Source organism: Apodemus sylvaticus, chromosome 13 (genome assembly GCF_947179515.1).
Source record: "Apodemus sylvaticus chromosome 13, mApoSyl1.1, whole genome shotgun sequence".
In the NCBI taxonomy this organism is placed as follows: domain Eukaryota; kingdom Metazoa; phylum Chordata; class Mammalia; order Rodentia; family Muridae; genus Apodemus; species Apodemus sylvaticus.
The window spans coordinates 22,776,796-22,803,068 of NC_067484.1; the positions used below are offsets into that span (position 1 = coordinate 22,776,796).

At 43.5% G+C, this 26,273-nt stretch overlaps 1 protein-coding gene across 1 annotated transcript in view; it reads right to left on the reverse strand.

Annotated features, from left to right (window-relative positions):
• The window catches only part of Cfap53 (cilia and flagella associated protein 53), a 109,670-nt gene that overhangs the window by 72,621 nt on the left and 10,776 nt on the right, over window positions 1-26,273 (reverse strand). The window contains exons 4-6 of the mRNA XM_052201446.1: window positions 25,143-25,446; window positions 24,451-24,669; window positions 22,946-23,162 (exon numbers count right to left, since the gene is read on the reverse strand). Coding sequence (XP_052057406.1) covers window positions 22,946-23,162; window positions 24,451-24,669; window positions 25,143-25,446 — 740 coding nt within the window. The remainder of the gene's footprint in view (window positions 1-22,945; window positions 23,163-24,450; window positions 24,670-25,142; window positions 25,447-26,273) is intronic.

Genomic DNA, 26,273 nt, shown 5'->3' on the forward strand with positions numbered 1-26,273 from the left:
GTAATTTTTTCCCCTTTAAATACCCCCTGACTTCAGTTGCACGGAGTCCTCAGTCCTCTACCCCTGCGGGGTACGGCTGTGGAACCCAGAATTCTGGAAATAAAGAACTCATGCTATTGCATCGAGACCATTTCTCTCGAGTGATTTGGGTGTCGCCTTCCGGGGTGCGGGGTGCTGGGGAACCCTTGGTTATTGGGGTCTTACATTTTTTGGTGCATGGGCTGGGAAGTGCGATTTCCCTTCACACGGGAGAACCAACTCGGAGGTAAAGGGGATCCCCTCTGGAATGTGTGTATGCCGGCGATGTTTTTGTTCTAAATGTCCTGAGTGTTTTGAATGCGGCGCTGCTGTGTATGTGCCTTGGTTTCTGTTTTTTGGAATAACGGAGCAGATGTGGAATCCTGTTCCATGGTTAGTTCACAGCCGCCACTGTGGGTCGTAAGAACCCAGTGGCAGGGGAAGGGGACTCCCTAGGGCTGCAGGCTGTAACCCTGAAGGACACTTCGAGGGTGTGACACAGTCAGGGGAGCCTGATTGTGTGTTTTTTTTTTTGTTTTTTTTTTTTTTTTTTGGAACGAAGGGGACGGAGTGCTGCTCCTACTGAAAAAAAGGTGAATGTGGAATCCCACGGGTCAGAGGTTGCGTTTGGCGGCTGTTTGTTTAAGTCCAGATGCAGATGAGTGTGTTTGGAACACTTGTTAGTTTTGTGTCTTTGTCTACATTTTGACCATTAGACGGTATCACGGGTTTGTTTTCTGTCTGTCTCACTGTGTCTGAAAGCTCTTTGTTTTTGCTTACAAGCTTCTGGGGGCTCGGAGAGTCTGTCTGGTGCAGTGTGTTCAACTGACTGTGGCTAGAGTTGAGACCGCGGGGGTGGGGGTGGGGGGGTCTAGAGGAAGCTTTAGATGCAGGAAAGCTGAATAAGGTCCTCCTCCATCTGTAAACAGCAAGTCAGTAATGGCGGAAGCCATATTCTGCTGGAATCTGGTATCTGGGCCCCTCTAGGGGCAAATTGTGTGATTTCCCTTGCTCTTGTGTTCTTGAGTCTAGAGGCCTGACAGTGGCGGGGTCAGGCTGTCTATGTGGTGTTGTTTTGTATTGTGTTTTGTATTGTGTTCTTGGACTTAGATGGACGATATTATTTTGACTTTGACTGAAAAGCAACTCTGTGGCGCCAAAATCAGGTCATGTGACTCAAGCACTCCAACTTAGAACAAAAGGAGAGACAAAATAGTTTGGCTCTGACGCCTCCTGAAAAGGAAAACAAGTCTTAACAAGATGCTCAATGTGGCAGGTGCTTGAGAATTTTGGGTTTAAGTTGGTACAAATGGTTTATTTCTTTTATTTTAACTTGTTTAAATTGTCATGATCGATGTGATGTTAAACTTTGTGGTTATATTGCTCCTCTGGGAGAGAGGTCAAAATAAGGGAGACCTCCAGGAGACTAGATTCTAAAATATTAAGTGAAAAAAATCTGTCTTTGTGATACTAAAATCTTTATAATTGTTATTAAGTTCAAGGCATAAGTTCTTATTTGATACAGGTTTTATTTTGATACAAAATCAAGGCTTTCATTGGTATAAATACTAAATTTGAAAGTACAGGATCTACACCCAGTTCTTTGTTATTACTGATCTGAGATGTGTTTAAGTCTATGAGTTTAGGGCTAAATAGAAATATAAGGCTCTGAGTTTGTTGTTAGGGTGTTTTCTAGGTTTAAATCAGAAATAGCTGAAGGTAGTTTAATAGACAACAGTCCACATTACATAGAATGTTGGATTTCAAAATGTCAAAAATCCATAGTACATGATGTTTAAGTCTTAAAAGTTATGTTAAGCTTTCTCTATATTTTCAGTTAATATTGGTCACTCTTAGATTTCTGATAGTATTGAAGACTCATAGACAGCCCAAGCTGTTTAATCCTGAGAAAGCTGATATAAATTTAAATGATTTTCAGGTGACATAAAATTTAAAGCTAGGACAGGGATCTGACCTTAGGGCATAATAGGGAAGTAGGTTACAGTAAGAATTTTTATCCTAGGGTGGAGTGCTAAGAGTTTACTTGACATTGGTCAAGGTGAACTTCTCCCAGCCTTTGTTGAGCATGGATTCCTGTGCTAGTCAGGATCCTGCTCCACCTAGAATGGAGAAGCTCAGTGAAGGTTGAGCTCATTGTTCTTCCTGGTCTACAAATTCCTGAATTAAGCAGGTGACCCACCCAGCAGTAGAGTCAAAAACCGCCAGATGACTTCACTGGAACTCAGCCTAGGGTCTGGGGGGAAGGGCGTGCCCAAACTCTTAAAAGTTCTGACTGACATTAAAGTTCCAGCAACCCAGTTCATAGTAGTGGCAGGCAGCTATGGAATGCAACATTAAGTGTTAATTCTGACAGTCTTTTAATATAATACAGATGAAAAGGGTTCTGTTTAATTGACAGGGATGATAAACTATGTGTTATGTCTATCTTATAGTTTATAGTTTACAAAATGGTAATAATTATGCTCAATTGATATTTAGAGAAGACCACAGAGTAGAGCAGGAGAGGACCTGAGACCACCTATCCTGATACCATGGTAGCTCTCTCACTAAGGGTATATACCCCAAGAGACTAATTAATCTCTTTGAGACTGTTTTATTTGTAATACAGGAAGCCAAAAGGATTACCCCTCAGACAAAAGTAAGAGGCATCTGATAGACCAACACCAGACTCCATTGGCAGGTCTCGAGGGCATGGCAGCCCACAAATTTGACCAAGGTATGTAAGGTTAAGCAGGGACCAGATGAGTCACCTGCAGCTTTTCTAGAGCAGCTCATAGAGGCATTCTGCCAATATACATGCTATGAATCCAGGGGCTTGGAATATAAAGCTACTATGGCAATGGCTCTTATAGACAGGGCTAGTAGAGATATCAGGAAAGAGCTTCAGAGGCTAGAGGGATTTGGTGCAGGTTGCTGAGAAGGTCTGTAGAAGGATTTAGTAGTGTAGGTTATTGAGAAAGTCTGTAGAGAGATTTAGTAGTTTGCTGAGACAGGGAGACAGAGGAGGAAAAGAAACAGAGAAAAAGAAAGAAAATGACAGAGAAGCAAGGAAGGTACAGAGAATCCTGGATATAATAGTTTAAAAAAGCAGAAAAGGGAGACAGAAAATGACCAATGTGCATACTATAAAGAAAGAGGCCACTGAGCCAGAGTGTGCCCTAAGAAATAGAAGTCGGGAGCAAGAATTCCCAGGTCTTGGGAAAACTGCCCCCAAATGGCAAACCCAGGTGTTAGCCCTGGGTGAAGACAGTGACTAGGGGAGATGGGTTTTCTGGCCACCTCCCCCAACCCAGGATAACTGTGGGAGTGAAAGAGAAACCCACTCAGTTCTTGATGGACACAGGGGCTCAACACTCGGTCTTCCAAGCCAATGGCGCTGTTTCCAAGAAAAGATCTTGGATCCAAGAAGCCCCTGGCACTAAACTGTATTCATGGACTACCCAAAGAACAGCAGACCTAGGGATGGGATAGGTAGCCCATTCATTTAGAGTCACCTTAGACTGTTCCTACTCTCTGTTGGAGGAAGACATACACTCCAAAATGGGGAGGGGGCAGATATGCTTCCTGCCCAGCGGGCTGCAGTTTACTGACCCAAAAACAGAGACTGACCCCTGCTGAAAGTTGCTACAGACCGGGGCAGTTTTCTCCATGATGGAAGCAGGTGCTGCTATGGTGGACGGCACAAATGTCATCTGGGTAGAAGAATCTTTACCCCCTGGCATGTCAACGCAGAAAGTGGAGCTCGTTGCCCTCACAAGACCTTGGAACTTTGAACCAGCAAGAAAATCAACAGCCACATGGATAGCAGGTATGCCTTTGCCACAGCCCATGTCCACAGGGATATATGCCAAGAGGACTGCTCACATCAGAGGAAACTAACAGGAAATCTTGGACCTCTTAGATGTCCTAATGAAGTCAGCCACTGTGAGTATTCACTGCCTAGGACATTCAAAGGGAAAAGACTCAATGGGCAATAGCCAGACAGAGCAAGTGGCCCCAGGAATGGATATGCAGGAGCCTATACTGAATATGGGTCTGTAAGAGACACCCATTGGGAAATGAGACAAAATTAAGGAACAGCCTCACTTAAAAAAGGACTGAGATTGCTAGCCACCCTACCAACTATTACCAAGAGAGGGTGCACACAAGAAGGGAGAACTATACTCCCCAGAAATTAAGCCAAGGACTCACTACGCCAAATGCACAGATGGACTCATTTAGGGGATTTTAAAAAAAAACATCTGTCCTGGCAGTTAAGGGACCAAACGTATATATTTATGACTCAGGTTTTAGGCTAGAGAGATAATAGAACAGTGTAAGATATGCCAGCAAGTAAATGTTTATGCAGTAAAGAGTAAACAGGGTAAAAGACCTAGAAGAGAACAGCCTAGAATATATTAAGAAATTTTATAAAAAGGCAGGAGAATATGGTTATAAAATATCTTCCAGCATGTATAGATACTTTGCTCTAGATGGGTTGTAGCAGGAAACAGCTGCCAAGATTAGAAGAAATTTTCCCGAGTTTCAGAGTGCCCAAGGTAATTGGATCAGATAATGGTTCTGTTTTTGTTTCTAAGGTAAGTCAGGAATTGACAGCGATATTGGGGACTAATTGGAAACATTATTGGACGTACTGTCCCCAGGGCTCAAGGGAGGTAGAGAGAATAAACAAAACCCTATGAGAGACCTTAACTAAATTGACCTTGGAAACTGGTTCAGGCTGGGTGGTGCCTCTCCCCTTGTTTCTGAAGAGCCCCTACCATTTTAACCTGACCCCTAGAGATCTTCTTTGATACCCCAACTACTTTGGTGTTCACTGGGCCCTCCCAGGAGGTGTCCCACAATATGAGATTTGCCTTAAAAGCTCCAGGCATGCCAGAGACTCCTCACTGCTTCCAGATAGGTGACTGGATCTGTATAAGGCTTCAGGAACTGTTGCTGGAACCCTGATGAAAGAAACCCTCACCAAATTGACCACAGAGACTGGCATTAATGATTAGATAGCTGTCCTACCCTTTTTGCTTCAGGCTTTTGTTCTCTAGGCTCAAGGCCCTCGAGTGGGTGAGGCAGCAAGTGTGGAAGTAGCCCTGGGAGGCCTACTCAAGAGAAGTCCCACATCGCTTCCAATTTGGAGATTCGGTCTACGTTAGACGCCACTGCACAGAAAATCTTGAGTCTCGGTGGAAAAGCCCTTATCTTGTACTCTTGACCATCCTGCTTTCTGTTTCGATGAGACCCTTTGTAATTTTACTCCTTTTGCTTACAATTGGAACCTGTGTGACTAACCAGTTAATAGCTTTTATTAGGGAAACGTATAAGTGCTGTGCAGATTCTTATGCTACGCCAACAATATCAGAGATTAGGGCAGGACAATCCAGAATATATAGAGTCAGAGATTTAGTTTTATAGTTCTAAGATTAGAACTTACAAGAGAAGGAGTGGGGAATGAGAGACCCCCCCAACTCAATGTTTTTAGACCTCTAAACAACGAGCTCATCACAGAGTAACTTGTTTTTCTGCTTTCAGCTTGAGAAAGATAGCCCACCCTGTTCTAGTTCCAATGTTTAATTATACAATGCCCCAAGGACGTTTGCTCCAGATAATCTCTAGCCTTCCTTACTTCCTCATTCTGTACTTCCCCATGTTTTGTCCTCCACCCCTTGCCTTGTGAATTGTGGCCTCCAACCCTTGTCTTGTGATTTTTTTCCCCTTTAAATATCCCTGACTTCAGTTGCACAGAGTCCTTGGTTCTCTACCCCTGCGTGGGGTACGGCTGTGGAACCCAGAATTCTGGAAATAAAGAACTTCTCATGCTATTGCATCGAGACCGTTTCTTGCGAGTGATTTGGGTGTTGCCTTTCGGGGTGCGGGGTACTAGGGAACCCTCAGTTTTTGGGGTCTTACATTTTAAAATCTGAGTGTATTTCTCGGGTATCTCTCAAAGTCCAGTCAAGTTAACATTTCAAATTAAGCATCATATACATTTGTAAAAAGGCTAGCTAGGCTTTCTCGGGTAATACAGGGTGTTTACCCAAAGTCCAGGGCCCATGCGGCTAAACTGCTTCTTTATCTTGGTCTTGATGTCGCGCCAGCTCTGGAGCTGAAGGATGGTTCTCATGCCTAGCCTCCTGGTGAAAATGTATAGCCTGGTGAAATTGTAGAGCTTGGGAAGCTGCCTGACTTGCACTGTCTTTTAAGAGTCCTCTGCCTAGTCTGTCCGTTGCATTCTTCTCTGTGCCATGCCTGGGGCCATCGTAGGCCCTGTGCCCAGGGACATCATGGGCCCTGGGCGATCAGTCCTAATGATTAGCTGTGGTAGCAGTCTCTAGCCTCTAGCCTGGTAAAGCTAACTGGTTATAGATTGAATTAACTAACTCATTCCTCCTCTGAGTCTTTCTGAGTAGAGAGAATCTATTGTCTCTCGCTGTAAATCAAAAGTATCTACTGTCTCTCTGTCTGCCTCTCTCTCTCTTTCTCTGCCTCTCTCTCTCCTCTCTCCCTCTCTCTCTCTCTCTCTCTCTCTCTCTCTCTCTCTCTCTCTCTCTCTCTCTCTCTCTCTCTCTCTCTGAGTTAATAAGTATAAACTATATCCTGAATCACACCTGGATAAGCCAAGAAAGGCTGCTTTTGTCAAGATCTCCCTGTGTGAGGCCTGTAACAAAAGGCAGTTCTTTACACACATTCCTTGCTATTCAGGTGGCCTGAGATCGCCTGTCTGTAAGCAACAAGAGTTAAAGGCGAACTAGATTAACTTGTGGAGGAAGGTGGCTAGCTATGGGACCAACTCAAATGTAAATTCTTTCTACCTTACCCAATACTCACCTTTCTGGCAGGGGTCTCATAAGATTTTTCAGATGTAAATATCCTTAATCTGGTCTATTGTTTGGAAAACCATCTGCCCTGAAAGGTAGTGACTAGAACCTGTGACTGGAATTTCTGGAATGCCTTTTCTACCATAAATAAATGGTACCATAACATAAATGGTTGAAGCAAAGCAGAATTTTTTGTTATAAGATAGATTCTAACATATCTATATTTGCTTGGTTAGGCCATGTCTCATCTATAAGGAAATAGGAGAGTTTAAGAAATTGCCAAGTGAGATTTATCTGCTTCTAAATATACGGGGAGGTCCATTATTCCCAGGAGACATTTTTTCTTTCGCCTCTGTCTGTAAAATATCATTTTTCAGACTTTCACTGGGCCACCGTGGCAGGATATTTGATTGCACTATGAAACACACCGCTCCCCTCCCATGCTGTGTTGCTTACTGGAAAAAAACCTTTCTAGTTGTGGTGTGACTCAGCCCTAGCACATACTTTTAATCCAAGTGTTCTCTGCTTATTATAAACAGCATTAATATCATCAATCATAAGTCAAGAGGCAGAGCAAGGAACCCGTTGACAGAGAATGTGCACAGAAAAAAAAGCCACAGAAAGTAAGAGGAAGTGAGGAGGATGGATAGAGAGCAACTATAAGGGAGGGACACTGAGTTTGAGGCAGCATGGAAAAGGAGAACTACCTTTTGGGACATGGGCTGAAGAGGGGGTCATCTAGGAGCTTTCTCTGCCTTTTGGGGCAGGCAGGCTTTCACCCCAGCATCTGGCTCCTGAGTGTTTACTGGTAAATTGAATGATTGGGATTTTGTTAAAAACAACAGCTCTGACTTCAGCTCCAGTCCTAGCACATAGACAGCACCAACAAAGACCTAATGGATCAAAGTCCATAGATTTGGAAAAGTCTCTAAATGTACTAACCTCACATTTTGGGTTCTGTAGTTCTGCATCCTGGCTAACTGTTCTTGTTTATGAAAATATAGCAAACCAGAATATTGTTTTTGTCTCTAAAAGCTCACCCCGAGAAAGAATTGTGGCCACACTGGGATCACAAACACCAGTGCAGTTACCAGCTGGCTGACAAAGACTTTCTATTGCCTTAAACCCACATCTGAGCAGTCTTCTCTGGAGGATACCCCACAACACTACACATCTTGGAAAAGCTTAATCACTAAAGCATACAGAGAGTACAATAAAGAAATAGCATGATTAAAAAGATGAACTATGAAACTAAACAGAATTCTCAAAAGAAAAATATACAGATTATTAGGAAATGCTTAGAAAATGTTCAATATCATTAGCCATTAGGAAATTTAGCTTGAATCTACTTAAAGAATTCCATCTCACACTGGTTTGAATAGCCATGGTGAAAGATGCAAGCAATAGTAAATGATGGCCTGGGTGTGAGGGGAAGGAACCCTTACACATTCATTGCTAGTGGAAGTGTAAAATACTCTAGCTGCTTTGGAAATCAACTGAGAGTATCCTCAAAAAACTAGAAATAGATACCATATGAGTTCTCCATATTAAAACAGGGCATAAGAACCTGTAGAGATATTTGCATCACTGCAGCTCAATTCATAATAGCTAGGAAATGGAATCACCCTACATGTCCACCAATGGACAAAAGGATAATACAAATTTGACACACATACACAATGGACTATTATTCAGTGATAAGGAAACATGAAATTTACAGGTAAATGGATGGAACTGAAAAAAATTAGGCCAAGTGAGATGTTTTAGTCAGGGTTTCTATTCCTGCACAAAACATCACAACCAAGAAGCAAACTGGGGAGGAAAGGATTTATTCAGCTTACACTCCTACATTGCTGTTCATCACCAAAGGGCATCACGACAGGAACTCATACCGGGCAGGAACTTGGAGACAGGAGCTGATGCAAAGGTCATAGAGGAGTGATGCTTACTGGCTTGCTTCCTCTGGATTGCTCAGTTTGCTTTCTTATACAACCAAGACGACCAGCCCAGGAATGGCACCATCCACAATGGGCTGAATCCTCCCTCCTTGATCACTAATTGAGAAAATGCCTTACAGCTGGATCTCATGGTAGCATTTTCTCAAGGGTGGCTCCTTTCTCTGTGATAACTCCAGCTTGTGTCAAGTTGACATACAAAACCAGCCAGTACAACTGAACTCTTGTCAACTTGACACACAAACACATCACTATTAAGCCTCAACCCTTACTTTCTTATTTATTCCCATGATCTAAACACCTTTGAAAATCCCACAAATTCGTTACAAATTCTTACATATTAAAAATTCAATCCCTTTAAAATACCCAATCTCTTTTGAACTTCAAAGTCTTTTTTACAATTCAAAATCTCATAACTGTGGGCTCCACTAAAATGCTTTCTTACTTCAAAAGGGAAAAGTATCAGGGCACAGCCACAATCAAATCAAAATCAAACTCCAATGGCCCAAGGGAGCCACTCAAAATCTTCTGGACTCCTTCAAGAGCTTGGGTAACTTCTCCAGCTAACTTTGCCCTTCGTAGCACACACCTTGTCTTCCAAGATCCAGCTGCCTGTACTCCACTGCTGCTGCTGTTCTTGGTGGTTATCTCATGATACCAGCATCTCCAAAACACTGCTGTTTTCTGCTGCAATTGACAGGACTGCACTTTCACAAATAGCCTCTCATAGGCTCTTTTCATGGTGCTAAGCCTCAGCTTCTCTGCATGGCCCCTTCAGTCCTGGACCTTCAACTGCCACTGAGCCTGCACCCTCACCAATGGCCTCTCCTGGTCTTTCATGGTGCCAAGCATAAGCTGCTACCCCTTCATGTTTCAAAACCAGTACCACCTGGGTGACTCTTACATATTACCAAGTCTGGCTGCCAACACGAGATACAGCCATCGCTGCCTCTGGAACAGATTCTCTGTGCTCTCAGAAGATTTCACCTTAGTGATACTGGTCTCTTCTTAATCACTGCTAATTTCTTAGCTCCAGTTAACCAGCATCAATCATTCCAGTAATACAAAGGTTTTGTTTTTGTAGTTCTGGTATCTTGTTAATCACAGCTGATTCTTCAGCCCCAGCTAACCAATGCCACAGAATCTTCACAATCAAAACAGCAACAACCCTGTTAAGAGTGTTTAATCTTCCCTCTGAGATTTTACAAGTCCGGCCTCTATTGTTTGCACTGTTCTCAACATTATCTTCCAAGCTCCTATAGAATATCCCACAGAGCTCTTAACACCCAATGGCTCTTTAGTCCTAAGTTCCAAAGACTTTCCACAGTCCTCATAAAAACATTGTCAGGCTGTCACAAGAATACCCCACTCCTGTTACCAGTTAGCATCTTACAGGATTTGTGAAGGGCATATCTTCTGGACCTTCCCATTGTGGAGGATTAGGTTTTACACAATGTATCCACTCTAGCATTGTCCTCAAGGGTCTTCCCCAGTTTCTTTTCTATTAGCTTCAGAGTGTCTGGCTTTATGTGGAGGTCCTTGATCCATTTGGATTTGAGCTTAGTACAAGGAGACAAGGATGGATCAATTCCCATTCTTCTGCATGCTGACCTCCAGTTGAACTAGCACCATTTGTTGAAAAAGCTATCTTTTTTCCATTGGATGCTTTCAGCCTCTTTGTCGAGGATCAAGTGGCCATAGGTATGTGGGTTCATTTCTGGATCTTCAATCCTGTTCCATTGATCCGCCTGCCTGTCACTGTACCAATACCATGCAGTTTTTAACACTATTGCTCTGTAGTATTGCTTGAGGTCAGGGATACTGATTCCCCCAGACTTTCTTTTGTTGCTGAGAATAGTTTTAGCTATCCTGGGTTTTTTGTTATTACAGATGAATTTGATAATTGCTCTTTCTAACTCTGTGAAGAACTGAGTTCGGATTTTGATGGGTATTGCATTGAATCTGTATATTGCTTTTGGCAAAATGGCCAGTTTAACTATATTGATTCTACCGATCCATGAGCATGGGAGGTTTTCCCATTTTTTGCGTTCTTCTTCCATTTCCTTCTTCAGAGTCTTGAAGTTCTTGTCATACAGATCTTTCACATGTTTGGTAAGAGTCACCCCAAGATACTTTATACTGTTTGTGGCTATTGTGAAGGGGGTCATTTCCCTAATTTCTTTCTCAGCCTTCCCTAATTTCTTATCTCAGCTTTTGAGTATAGGAAGGCCACTGATTTGCTTGAGCTGATTTTATAACCTGCCACTTTGCTGAAGTTGTTTATCAGCTGTAGGAGTTCTCTAGTGGAGTTTTTTGGGTCACTTAGGTAGACTACCATGTCATCTGCAAATAATGATAGTTTGACTTCTTCCTTTCCAATTTGTATCCCTTTGACCTCCTTATGTTGTCTAATTGCCCGAGCTAGTACAAGTACAATATTGAAAAGATAAGGAGAAAGGGGGCAGCCCTGTCTAGTCCCTGATTTTAGTGGGATTGCTTCAAGTTTCTCTCCATTTAGTTTGATGCTGGCTACCGGTTTGCTGTATATTGCTTTTACTATGTTTAGGTATGGGCCTTGAATTCCTGTTCTTTGCAAGACTTTAAGCATGAAAGAATGCTGAATTTTGTCAAATGCTTTTTCAGCATCCAATGAAATGACCATGTGGTTTTGTTCTTTGAGTTTGTTTATGTAGTGGATTGCATTGATGGATTTCTGTATATTGAACCAACCCTGCATTCCTGGGTTAAAGCCTACTTGATCATGGTGGATGATCGTTTTGATGTGTTCTTGGATTTGGTTGGCAAGAATTTTATTGAGTATTTTTGCATTGATGTTCATAAGGGAAACTGGCCTGAAGTTCTCTTTGTTGGATCTTTGTGTGGTTTTGGTATCCGTGTAATTGTGGATTTGTAGAAGGAATTGGGTAGTGTTCCTTCTGTTTCTATTTTGTGGAATAGTTTGAAGAGTATTGGTGTTAAGTCTTCTTTGAAGGTCTGATAGAATTCTGCACTGAAACCATCTGGTCCTGTGATTTTTTTGGTTGGAAGACTTTCTATGACTCCTTCTATTTCATTAGGTGTTATGGGACTGTATAGATGATCTATTTGGTCCTGATTTAATTTTGGTATTTGGTATCTGTCAAGGAAATTGTCCATTTCCTCCAGATTCTCCTGTTGTGTTGAGTGTAGGCTCTTGTAGTAGCATCTGATGATTTTTTGGATTTCCTCAGATTCTGTTGTTATATCCCCCTTTTCATTTCTAAGTTTGTAAATTTGGATACTTTCTCTGTGCCCTTTGGTCAGTCTGGCTAAGGGTTTATCTATCTTGTTGATTTTCTCAAAGAACCAGCTCCTGGATTCGTTGATTCTTTGTACAGTTCTCTTTATTTCCAATTGATTGATTTCAGCCCTGAGTTTGATGATTTCCTGTCTTCTTCTACTCCTGGATGAATTGGCTTCTTTTTGTTCCAGGACTTTCAGGTGTCTCGTTAAGCTGCTAGTGTATGCTCTCTCCATTTTCTTTTTGGAGGCACTCCGGGCTATGAGTTTTCCTCTTAGCACTGCTTTCATTGTGTCCCAAAGATTTGGGTATGTTGTGCCTTCATTTTCATTAAATTCTAAAAAGTCTCTGATTTCTTTGCTTATTTCTTCTTTGGCCAAGGTGTCATTGAGTAGAGTATTGTTCAGCCTCCATGTGTATGTGGGCTTTCTGTTGTTTTTGTTGCTATTGAAAACCACTCTTACTCCATAGTGATCTGATAAGAGGCATGGGATTAGTTCGATCTTCTTATATTTGTTGAGGTCTGTCTTGTGACCAATTATATGGTCGATTTTGGAGAAGGTACCATGAGGTGCTGAGAAAAAGGTATATGTTTTTGCTTTAGGGTGAAATGTTCTATAAATATCAGTCAAATCCAATTGGTCCAAAGCTTCAATTAGTTTTACTGTGTCCCTGTTTAGTTTCTGTTTTCCCGATCGGTCCATTGAGGAGAGTGGAGTGTTGAAGTCCCCCACAATTATTGTGTTAGGTGCAATGTGTGCTTTGAGCTTTAGTAAAGTTTCTTTTATGAATGAGGGTGCCCTTGCATTTGGCGCATAGATGTTCAGAATTGAAAGTTCTTCTTGGTGGATTTTTCCTTTGACCAGCAAGAAGTGTCCCTCAGTGTCTCTTTTGATGACTTTAGGTTGAAAGTCAATTTTATCTGATATTAGAATGGCTACTCCTGCTCATTTCCTGTGACCATTGGCTTGTAGAATTGTCTTCCAGCCTTTTACTCTAAGGTATTTTTTATCTTTGACACTGAGGTGTGTCTCCTGTATGCAGCAAAATGTAGGGTCCTGTTTCCTTATCCAGTCTGTTAGTCTATGTCTTTTTATTGGGGAATTGAGACCATTGATGTTAAGAGATATTAAGGAATAGTGATTATTACTTCCTGTCCTTTTTGATGTTCTTTTTATATTTGAGTGGTTATCTTCTTTGGGGTTTGATGAAGGAAGGTTACTATCTTGCTTTTTCCAGGGTGTAGTTTCTTGTATTGGAGTTTTCCTCCTATTATTCTTTGCAGAGCTGGGTTTGTGGAAAGATATTGTGTAAATTTGGTTTTGTCATGGAATATCTTGGTTTCTCCACCTATGGTGAATGAGAGTTTTGCTGGGTATAGTAGTCTTGGCTGACATTTGTGTTCTCTTAGAGTCTGCATGAGATCTGCCCAGGATCTTCTAGCTTTCATGGTCTCTGGTGAGAAGTCTGGTGTGATTCTGATAGGTCTTCCTTTATATGTTACTTGGCCTTTTTCTCTTACTGTCTTTAATATTCTTTCTTTGTTTAGTGCATTTGGGGTTTTGATTATTATGTGACAGGAAGTATTTCTGCTCAGTTCCAGTCTGTTTGGAGTTCTGTAGGCTTCTTGTATATTCATAGGCATCTCTCTCTTTAAGTTATGAAAGTTTTCTTCCATAATTTTGTTGAAGATATTTGCTGGCCCTTTCTGTTGTAAATCTTCACTCTCATCTATACCTATAATCCTTAGGTTTGGTCTTCTCATTGTATCCTGGATTTCCTGGATGCTCTGGGATCCAAGCTTTTTGCATTTTGCATTTTCTTTGACAGTTGAGTCAATGGTTTCTATGGTATCTTCAGCATCTGAGATTCTTTCTTCCATCTCTTGTATTCTGTTGTTTATATTTGCATCTATAGCCCCTGATTTCTTCTCAGGATTTTCTATCTCCAAAGTTGTCTCCTTTTGTGATTTCTTAGTTGTTTCTACTCCTGTTTTTAGATCCAGGATGGTTTTGCTCAGTTCCATCATTTGTTTGTTTGTGTTTTCCTGTAATTCTTTAAGAGATTTTTGTGTTTCCTCTTTCATGACTTCTGCCTGTTGACTCAAGTTCTCCTGCATTTCTTTAAGTTTTTTTTGCCTTTCTTCTTTATTGGCTTCTATCTCTTGGGCCTTATTCTCCTGCATTTCTTTAAGAGATTTTTGTGTTTCCATTATACGGGTTTCTAGATTATTCATGTTCCCCTGTATTTCTTTAAGAGATTCATTCATGTCCTTTTTGTGTTCTTCTAGCAGCATCATGACCAGTGATTTTAAATCCAAATCTTGTTTCTCTGGTGTGTTGGCATAACCAGGACTTGCTGATGTTGGAGAGTTTGGTTCAGATGCTGCCATATTGCCTAGATTTCTGTTAGTAGCGTTCCTGCGTTTGCCCTTTGCCATCTTGTTCTCTGAAGCTAGTTGGTCTTGTCTCTGGCTGGTGTTTCAGCCTCCTGAGAGGCTCTAGGGCTATTTCTGCAACACTGGATGGCAGGGTTTCCCCTGTTGCAGATTGTTGATGTGCTGTCCTCCTCTTGGGTGCTTTTGCAGCCCTAGTGTGTTTTGCCCCAGATTGTGACTGTGAACCAGATGGTGCCCATTTGCTCCTTCAGGGAGTGCTGAGGGGTGTATGCTGCGGGGACCTTTTCTGCATGCTGATCACTCTGCTGGCCAGCGGAACTCCCAACCGGGTTGGTGCACACAAGGCTAGCCTTGCTGCTCAGGCCCTGAGTCTAGGCAAAAGCCTGGCAGGCCAATGTCTGAGCAAAGTTCCCCTCAGCTGTGAGTGTTAATTGGGTCTGTCAGGTGGCCAGGATGGCAGCGTGTGCGCGCTCCCTGAGAGTGCTGGGAGAGTCTGCTCGGCTAACAACCTCCTGGCCGGGTCGGCACACAGATGGCCCACCGAGCAGCCCAGGGCCTGGGGGCAGTCCAGGGCCTGACCGTCTTAGACCCCTGCTATGTCCGCCTTGGGTTGTGCCTGTTAGCTGGTTTGGTTTTGCCTGCTAGGACTCTCTGGCTTCCTGTAGGCAAAATGGCTGGCCCGGGCAAACAACCTCCTGGCCGGGTTTGCACACCGGTGCCCCCCCCCCCAACCAGCTCAGTGCCTGGGTGCAGGCCAACGCCCGTCGGGCTTAGACCCCCGAGATGTTGGTCTCGGGTTGTATTTGCGTACCTCAGTCTGTCTGATTTCTCTGGCATCTGAGAACCAATATGGAGGCCTTGTAACTGACTGGCGGGAGGCAGAGTTCTGATGTCGAACTGTCTCTTCTTATCAAAACCCGTGTGTAAGAACATTTCCAGCCACTGAGAAAGGACCCAGCCTCTTCCCTGACAAGCTTCCTCAACAGGTACCTGGGAGGCCCATGCCAGACCGGCACTGCACCATCTTCTGAGCAAGGACCTCCCTCCCAGCTAGCCAGGCAGTCTCATGCTCTACAGGTATTTGGGCGCCCGCCATCCCTACCCCTGTGCAGTGTGTGGACCTAGCCAGTGTTCCCCTATGCTCCTATGCGGGCTCTGCCTGCCAGAGTTCTCCTGTGTGTGCCACACACACACACACACACACACACACATTTTCTTTTTTTTCCCCCACACCCAGGGAGATGTATAAAGAAACAATCAGGGTTAGAAAGATGGCTCAGCATTTAAGAGTACTTACTGCTGTCGGAGCCCAAACCCTAGAAAACCAGAGTTTCAACAGCCCTCACCTTGAAAGTTCACTGACCTTGCAGTTTACAGCTGAAATCCCCCTTCTTCACACAAGGCTGATCAACCAGTTCTTTACCTGGCCTGAACACCAGGGATGGTCTGGGCAGAACTAGCATTCCAGAATCGCTTCTGGAAGCCACAGTCAGCTTCTGTCCCAGATGACCTTTCCTCCTTCTGTGCTTTTAGGATCTCCCTCAGCCCCTCCCTACTTCCTCTTACTGAAGTGTTCAAAACCAGGTGTTTTGCATTTCATTAAACAGGCCTTGACACAGAACCCCTGTTTGCTTGGTTTCCTTGGCCTTGCTTCTCTCTCCTGCCAGTTCTCTCTGTCAGGCTTGGGTTCTCCTCTACACCCCGGATTACTAGGTCCCACCGGTCAAGACAGACTTCCAGAGGTTCTGAATTCAATTCCCAGCAACCACATGGTGGTTGTAATGGGCATCCAATGCCATCTTCTGCTGAGTCTGAAAACAGTGACAGTCTATCCACATATATGAAATAAATATGGCTGAAGTGGGGCAGGAGCAAGGTTTCATATGGAAACCTACTATGTTTAGGGACACTGCTTTTGTTTGTTTTGCAACTGGGTCCACTGTGTATCTCTTACTAGCCAGGAGCTTGCCATGTATACCCTGACAAGTCTTGAACTCAGAAGTTTTCGGGTTTCTGCCTTCTGAGTACTGGAATTAAAGGCCTGTACCCCTAGCAGAAACCTCTTATTTTATTATTTTATTAGTTTCCTAAAAAACAGGGAGGGAGAGGAAGAAAGAGACAGAGAGACAGAGAAACAGAGAGAGACTAAAATTGAGGTTGAGATTAAATGGAGTTATCTCCACAGGGGTTTATAAAAACACAAGCCATATATTATCAAACAAAAATCCCACTGGTAGTTATGGAATAACTACTTTTGAGGTGTTGGTCAGATGGGTTAATGTAACTGTTCTTAAAACCAGTTGCTGGCAACAACAAATATTTTGGTCACAAGACATAGGAAAAAAACAATCTGGTACCAATCTGGAAACTTATTCCCTGATGCTTAGCTTTCATAGTACCAGAAGATGCCGTGCTGGCTACAAGGAATAGGAAGTCATCAAAAGTCTTATTCTGATGTTTACCCTGTGAACTAACACAGCAATAGCCAGATAAGGCATGCCCACCAGTGCAATAATGGTAGAAACATCATGAGATAAACCAACTGCTTTGTGATTGGATTCAAAGCCTGCTCCAGAAGAAAAATGCAAGCCTGGTACTGCAAATCTGGTCAAGAACCCATGATCAGAGAGCTCACAGGTACTGGGGAAATTTTACCTTGCTAAATTTACATACTATCAAACTGCCTTTCAAATACTTCTCTCTACATTCATAGATTAGACCAGCTCTCAGTCCCCATCAGAGAACCTTCCCGTTGCAGTAATGACTAACAGAGATTTGCCATTTGTCAAAGTTCAGTGAACAAATATCTGTGGAGTGCTCGGTCCCAGATAAGATAACTATTACACTCTCTCTCTCTCAAACAGGGAAGATCATGAAGGGGGGGGGGGGTAAGACTGAAAGAGCTAGAGGTCAGGGAGGACTTATGCAACAAAAGGACCATTACATGAACTTAACAGCAGCTGTGGTTGTCTGCAGAGGACCTGCACAAGATCAAGCCAACAGTCCAGCATGGAGAGAAAGGGAGTCATTTGAAGTCACTCGTGGATGAGAAGCTATTATTGATAGATATTGGTGGCTTCTGGGAAAGGGAAAATCAGTTTTCTCCAGTGATACAATCATAGGTAGGTTGACCATTTCCCAGTGATGGATTTATATCCATGGTCTTTCAAGTAGTACAAATTTTTAACTCAGTGGGCTATTTTTTTAAAAGGTATGAACTTGAGAGGAGGATTTTGAGGGGGATCCTGGAGGAGTTAGGGGATAGACATTGGATAGCTATGACCAAAATACATCATATACATATATGAAAGTCTCAAATAAGTTTCTTAAAAAGCACATCTCACATGAATCAGGCAAGGCTGTACATGAATTTAATCTCAGCACACAAAAAGTAAAAAGAACAAGAACAAAACAAAAATAAACAAACAAAAAACCAAGGACTAGTAGTCTAGTTCAGGGTTGCAGCCTGCCTGCTTTTGTTCCTTCTAGAGTGCTGTGATAAGATACACGATCAACTAACAGGGACCCTGGCTATGGGGACCTGGCATTTGGTCAGCTGAGGAAATGCTCTTTGGACAAGTGCAACAGCTTGAAAATAAAGGTAAGGGGGGGCTCATTTCTATGTGGTAGGTGTCAATCACAGGATGGCAGAGTCGAGAGATAGGCAGTTATATGTTCAGAATTTGAAGGAGGCTTTGAAGAAGCATGGAAATGAAAATGTTGGGTTCCATCAGTTCTTAGACTATGTTCAGGAGACATGCCTCTGGCTCCCAGGAAGAACACAAAATTTGGTTTCTTGAAAAAAAAAAGTAGGAGAAAGGTAAATAGATAGATACACAGCTGAAAGACTCCAATACATTCCCGTTTTTACTTTTGGTTTATGGAATCTTATAAATCTTATGGGATTCTATAGAACATCAGCCATTTCCTCACAAAATGGCAGACTGTCAAATAGGATCCCAGAGGGTGTCTGGCTGCCTGGGTTTTGCCCCTCTGATTCCCCAGAGACAGTCATAGATAGTTACAAGGTAGCCCATAGCTGTAGCTCCAACAGAGCCCTGGTCCTTAGGGAAACAGAGAGGTAAATTCAATTCACATGCCATGCTGGCCCTGACGCCTTGGTTTAAGCCATCTGACACCTTGGTCGCTGATGCTAAGAAATGTCACCATGAGGATGCAGTCACCCAATCCGTGGCAAAATTGTGCCTTGGGTCTAGGCTGCCATATTTATGAGGAAATAAACTCTCTCCTTTAGTGCAAAATCTCATTTGGAAAGAGAGATTTGGGTGAAGACACGAATGGTTTTAACTGCTTTCCTATGTTTGAACAGCATGATCCACAGAATCTAACCCAATGGTGTGAGACTGTGGCTTTTAAGCCTTTAAAGATAAAACAAGCTTTCCCAGCCAATGGCACCATATAATTTGGAATGTTCTCAGAGAAAATGTCTGCCTCTTTCTGACTGGCTACCCATGGAAAAAATCTAGCCTCAATCCAGGGGATTACCTGTTTTTCTAAAAACATGTTTATAGAATTATGCCAGGGTCAGATGCAATGTATTCTAGCCCAGGGGTTGCTATAATCTCTGATATGCTCCTGGGTATAGGACCTTATCAAGGGGCTGGCAGCCAATCCTACTACCCTTTTCAAGCTTACCAACAAATTTATATTGCTGCTTTAAGGGTACTGAGAGTGAAAGGAGTTAGAACTTCTCAGAGTCCATAATTAAGGCAGCGAAGAACAGGCCTAGAGAAGGGGACAGAACAGTACAAGCCTGGGCATGCCCGGACAGGCTTGAAGCAAGGCTGTTAAGTCATTCCAGGAACTGACCGGCCATAAAGATAAGGGACAGGTCTGGACAATCTCTGCTGAGTCATGAGCCATCTGGATTGGTGGCACCCTGTCTCCTGCCTCTTTGATGTAGTTTAGTATTAACCAGACTTCCTGCTAACAAAGATAAGCTGCCCTCCTACATTGCTGATGCCCTGAACTGCACGTACTGTTTGTTGCTGTAACCCTGCGCCAATTCCTCCCGCCAAGGTTTGAATCAGCCAATCATGTGTAACCGCGCCAAAACCCCCTGACTTTTCCTATATAAACCCCTAGTTTCCGAGCCTCGGGGTCGATTCCTTTGTCTCCTGTGTGAGATACGTGTCGGCCCGAGCTCCGATATTAAACTGCCTCGCGTGTTTGCATCAGGTCGGTCTCTCGCATTTCCTTGGGCGTGCGCCATCCCGAGACTCGAGTGGGGGGTCTCCCCAAAAGGGGGTCCTACAAGAGAATTGTCCTCTAAATGGGAAAAACACCTGGTCACTAACTGAGATTTGTCAAGGCCAGCAGAACTATACCCAGACTTTGTGACCTGGCTTCTACAAGTAGCCCTGAGCAAGGTCTGCAGTAGCAGGCAGGAAGACCTTACTAGCTTTCCAGTTTTTCTAGTCTTTGAGCAGAATGACTGAAATAACCCAGGCCAGAGGACAAGGTGTTTTGTTTTTCTTCTCAGTCAACTTCCAGAGACTTTGTATGCAGAACTGCTGCAGGAACTGGAAGTCAGGCTACAGCAGTACATTTGTTGTTGTTGTTGTTGTTGTTTGGGTTTTTTGTTTTGTTTTTTTTCGAGACAGGGTTTCTCTGTCTAGCCTTGGCTGTCCTGGAACTCACTCTGTAGACCAGGCTGGCCTCGAACTCAGAAATCTGCCTACCTCTGCCTCCCAGAGTGCTGGAATTACAGGCATGCGCCACAACCGCCCAGCTCCAGTGGTACATTTTAAGAAAGAAGAAAGAAGCAGGGGCTGGACAGATGGCTCAGCGGTTAAGAGCACCAACTGCTCGTCCAAAAGTCCTGAGCTCAAATCCCAGCAACCACATGGTGGCTCACAACCATCCGTAATGAGATCTGAGACCCTCTTCTGGTGCGTCTAAAGACAGCTACAGTGAACTCACATATAATAAATAAATAAATCTTTAAAGAATAAAAGAATAAAAAGAAGAAGAAAGAAGCAGATAACGGCCTGAGTGAGGGTGAATTGTCGGCATAAGCCAAGTCATAGACCCCAATGCCTGGGACGCCGGAACCACCAGGACTTCCTGTGGCCCAAGTGCAGACGTTGGGAAATATCTGACCTCTAGCTAAAACCAGGGTGTGTATAAAATATCAACGCCACCCTAGACTGCTCCCCTGGAGTCCCTCTACTCACTTAATACACCTAATTAATGTGCTGAGGTCCCCTGCAGGATGCTATTGGTGCATGTCTGCACCTCCATGAGATGGAGGACTCATCTCACCTCTGCTTCTGTGTGTGTCTGTCACTTCTTCCCCCCCCACCCCCGCCACCGTTGGCTCAGTAGAGTTTGTCCCTAAACTATACAGGTCATGGCAAGCAACAAAGGCTTTAAGGTTTTCTTATTAACATTCCGCAGTATATATCGGATTTTGAATTGTGTTATGTTAGAAGGTTTGATTATTGGTCAATGTATTATTGTTGGTGGTGTTTGAATTGTTGACTTGAGTTTCCTTTTAAAAGATCAGGAAATAGATTTTGCACTTGGGATTAGGGTGGAATTTCCAACACTTTCTGAAATGGTCTTCCATATAATTCTGCCATTTGGAACTATGTGTCTATGTGAAGTGGCGTTCTCACATAATCTTGATGATTAAAAAATAAAAACATCAGGGCTGGAGAGATGACTGGGAGGTTAAGAGCACTGACTGCTCTTCCAGGGGTCCTGACTTCAATGCCCAGCAACCACAGGGTGGCTCACAACCGTCTGTAATGGGATCCGATGCCCTCTTCTGAAGATATCTACAGTGTATTCGCCTACATTTAAAATAAAAAGTTTTAATCTTGACATACTGAGGCTATAAGACTGATGGTCTTCTTGAGACCCTTTGAGCATCTAACCGAAAGCATCATCCCAAGAGCATGAGTGGCGCTAAGGTGGATTATCCTTTTGGGTGAGAGATTTATTAGATGAGATATTACTTTTCATAAGGACAGGAAGAGAACAGCATGGCAGGAACTCTGGGGAGAGCTCAGCGCAGAGGTCCTTTATGGGCTTCAGTAGTCCACAGTGCACACTTACAGTCAGGCTCTCTCTGATTCCCAGGCCATGGGGGAGGAGAGAACATCTGGCCTTTTGAGGAAGGAATCCATGAGCTTGAGGATATGGCATGGGTGGAGCGGAGAGACCCTCTAGTTTATGTGTATCTGTCATATGGTTTAGAGTGTGTCAGTTTAGGGCCAGTACGCAGAAGCAGCTAGAGGGAGTAGGAAGACACTACAGATAGGCATGGTCTGAGCAGTGTCCGTTTTGGGTTCTAACAGAGAGTTAATAGAATCCATCACTTAGTAGTGTGGGGCAGCCTGGTCCAGGGAGGTCCGTGATATGGGGGGTGGGGGTCGGGTAACTCAGTCTGCCTGTACTTGCAGACGTCTTAAACTAAAGCTCACTCTCATAAGAATAACTGGGACTTCTTTATGAAACTCCTGGGAACTGACGTAGTCTGAATGCAGACAGAAGAGCGGGGAAGACCTCCCCAAACTCTGAGAATGGTCTCTGGACAGAGAGCCTTCCAGTCCACCAGTCATCCAACATGTCAAAAGGATGCACTTTGAATGGGGGGGGGGGCACAAAGAGCCTCGAGGGAATGAGAAATTTGAGTGGAGTTCAACGGATACCTAGGATTTCTCAAGGTTCAGCACCTCACAGACTGTTAAAAAACAAACAAACAAGAACTTATGCAAAGTTGTGGAGAGAAACACCTTCAACAAGAAAAGAGGAGCAGATGAGAGGAAGGAGAAAGAGGTTCGGATCTCTGTGCCCCACCATTTCTTATCTTTTATCATCATCAAGGTAAACTGTACTCAAAGCACACACTGTTCTTAGATCTTGAGAACACCTCCCCCAGAACTGGGCAGTTGTAGGGGGAGGAGCTGCTAGGATATGAAGTCTCTCATTCATTTATGTCTTGTGTTCTAATTAGATAAGATTTGCCACAGCAGGAGTCTCAGTACTTGCAACATTCATGGAATTTCACAGATACACTCTTAAATATTTTGGTTGTCAAAGTAAGAGCATGAAGTTGGGAGGAGGGTAGAAGGGGACAGTGGGGGAAGGGTAAATGAGAGCACAGAGTAATACCATAGATGTATTAAAATGTCACAGTGAAATGTATCATTTCGAATTGAATGTTAACAAAACAATTAGCTTTTTAAAAAGTAAAAGCAGGGCTGGAGAGATGGCTCAGTGGTTAAGAGCACCAACTGCTCTTCCGAAGGTCCTGAGTTCAAATCCCAGCAACCACATGGTGGCTCACAACTATCCGTAACAAGATCAGACACCCTCTTCTGGAGTGTCTGAAGACAGTTACAATGCACTTACATATAATAAATAAATAAAATCTTTTTTAAAAAATAAAAGTAAAAGCAAAAGAGAAGAAAGATATAATCTGGTTCCTTACTTTTTTCTTGAACTTGGAGTTTTCTTGTACACATGACTTCATCCAAAAGTTGCTTCCTTGCCTCCCTTTCGAGCGCCAGCTCCCGATCCTTCTCAGCTAACATCTTTGCCTTTATGTCCTCTAGTAATCTGTCCAGTTCTTTCTCCTGGGCTTTGTCTTCCTTGTGTCGCTGCACTAGATAATCATTGTATATCTTCTGTTCTCTTCCCATGTCTTCCTACATAGCATAGAATTTAATTCATGTTATTAGAACATATCGGTGAGTAAGAACAAGTGTATTTTTTAATTACATGGTAATTCATTTATTTGATATATGAGTGTGTAAGGTGTGTGGGTGGTAACACACATGCCATGGTGTATGCGTGTGTATCAAAGGACAACTTTCAAGAATAGGCTTTTTCTTTCTATCTGGGGATAGAACTCAAATCAACAGACTTGATGATAGTCTCCTTTCTCTGCTGAGCCTTCTTGTCAACCCCATGGCCAGCCTTAAAAGCAGTCTTCCTAACAGGTACAATCCTAACTTGTGGTGCTATATACTTAGGCATTCACTGATATACTATTGTGTCTTGGATTTTCTTCAAAGGATTCAGAGTGATTGTAGGTATAGACAAAACAAGAATGGACTTTAGTTGAGGGCCGTATCATTTCGAATTGAATGTTAACAAATCAATTAGTTTTTTAAAAAGTAAAAGCAGGGCTGGAGAGATGGCTCAGTTGTTAAGAAAACCAACTGCTCTTCCGAAGGTCCTGAGTTCAAATCCCAGCAACCACATGGTGGCTCACAACTATCCGTAACAAGATCAGACACCCTCTTCTGGAGTGTGTCTGGAGCTTATTAAGGACATGGGGGGTTCAGACTATTGTTTTGTATTTGTTTGAAATGTTTGAGACCACATTTTTTAGTAAGTTGGTTCAAATACTTTCTCAAAGAGTTTCCTAAAGCAGTTGTTAGAATACTCCCAAAGGGAAAACTGCTACCCTAAAATGGGTGAATCGGAACATCAACAAAGAGACATTTCCCCTAAGATACTCTATGGAGGGCAAATAAGAACATATAGAACAATGTTCGACATCATTAACCATTAGGGACATGCAAATTGAAGTGAAATGAGACATTAGTCAACATGTACCATAATAAAGCAAAAGAGGTGGCAATATCAAATGCTAAAGAGAATGTGGAGAAACTAGAGTGCTCATGAATTGCTGGAGGAACTAAAGCTATCTTTTAAAATCTTCCTTTCCTTCCTGACTCATTTCTTCCCTCTCTCCCTCTCTCCTTCCCTCCCTCTCCCTCCCTCCCTCTCTCCCCCATCTCTCTCTCCCTAGATCCCTCCCTCCTTCCCTCTCTCCTTCCGTCCCTCCCTCTTCCTCTGGCCTTCTCTTTCTTCCTATTGTTAGAAACTGAGCTCAGGGCCTTGAACAATAAAATACACTGAAAGTAAGACTGACAGCTCAGCTGACAATCTGACAGGCATCGAGCAAGCACCAAATAAGCATCTTACTCTCTTCTGCTTCTTCTTATCTGCCTCATCTTGTAGGTCTTGAAGGGCCCTTCCCACAAGTTTCATGTTCAAGTCCAGGTCCTCTCTGTACTCCTGCTGCATAGAATCCATCTTCTCCTGCACGGCCTTTTTCAAACTGTTCCTAGTTTCCTGCCTTCTCTTCTGTTTCTGGAGCTTTGCTTGTTCATCCTCCCGTTTAATCTGTGCTTTGTTCTGCTCCTAAGGAGGAGTAATGAAGACAAACCAGAATAGTTACACAAAGTGACTAAGACCATGCTTTTGAAGTAAGGGATGCACCTAAGGGATTTCTTGGAAATGTTCACACACAGCTCCATTTAGAGGGGCTATAGAAGTAGAGCTTGCTTTTTAATCCAGCTGAGTCAGCATTATAGCTTTGTAGCGATTGCTCTATGTGTGGTTGTAAGGTATTAAGTACGTGTGTAGTCACAAAACGACCCTTCAAAAAAGTGTAAAAGGAAATGATGTTGGACCCCACGCTCAACATGCTTGCCCAGTCCTCTGGACTTTATGCTCTGCACATCTGTCCGTCTGTTATTAAGCAGCAGTGAGATTACAAACGAGAAAATGTGCTTAATAGACCAGCCCCATACTCCAAGCAAACTATATTAGCAATCAGGAAAACTGCTAGCCCCACAGAGCCGGGTCGCCACAGGGCATCTGAAAGGGCTCACCAGGAGGCGGGCTTCCTCTTCCTTCGCCCTTCGCGCAGCCTCCCTTTGCGCCTGCATGCTGGTCACCTGAGCATCCAGCCCTAGGCGTGTATTTTGGACCAGCTCTCTCTGTCTCTTCTCCTCTTGGGCTTCTCGCCTTTCCTTCGCTAATCTGTCTTCCTCCCAAAGCCTGGCGAACAGCTGTTCTTCCACCAGCTTTTGCCTCTTCAGCTCCTTGTTGAATTCTATCTGCGCATTCCGTTCCTCGACCACCTTTTTCTCATGGACACTGGCCAATTTAGTGCGGAGCTCCTCACAGCGTTCCCTGGGAAGGAAATCTTAAAAGAGTAAAAAACAAAAAAACAACAAAAACAAAAAAATCCTGGCATTTTATGAGGTACTGCTGTGTTTTAATTACGTGTCTTTACAGTATCAAAATAACCCGGATGCAAGAAAAAATGTGCGGCAACAGCACGGAGGGATGCAGGTCCACCAGGACATCACAGGATGCAAGCACTGTCCTCGGGCAAAACAAGCTTTCAACTCCTTGCTCTGCAGATTCCTGTATGACTTTGGATCAAAAATTAACTTATCTAGCTAGGTGTGGTGGTGTATGCCTTTAGTTCCAGCACTGGGCAGGCAGAGTTCTTTTGAGTTTGAGGCCAGCCTGGTCTACATAGCAAGTTCTGGGACAGCCAGGGCTACATATTGAGAGCCTGTCTCAAAAGGGAAATGAAAGAAACAAAGAGGCCGGCCGGCATGTGCGCGTGAGCACGGGTGCCAGGAAGCTAGAAGAGGCTGTCAGATCCTCTGGGGCTGGTCTCACAGATGCGTGTGAGCTGCCGGACCCGCGTGCTGCAAACAGAACTTAGGACTTCTGTAAGAGCAGCACAGAGCTGTTAACCCCATGACAGCAGTTCTTAATTCCACCTCCCTAAGAGTCCAAGGATCTGACAACAATGGGTCTTTATAGTCTGCATCAGGAAGTGGATCAGAAGTCCAGGTGGTCAGAAAAGATCCTGGGACCAGCGATAACCAGACAGTAACGAACAGGGAGCCACCACACACTTGGCCGATGGGGAAATGGCAGCAACTGGGGGTGGGGTGGGGTGGGGTGGGGGGGGGGAGAGACCAATTTTATAAACCCTTCCT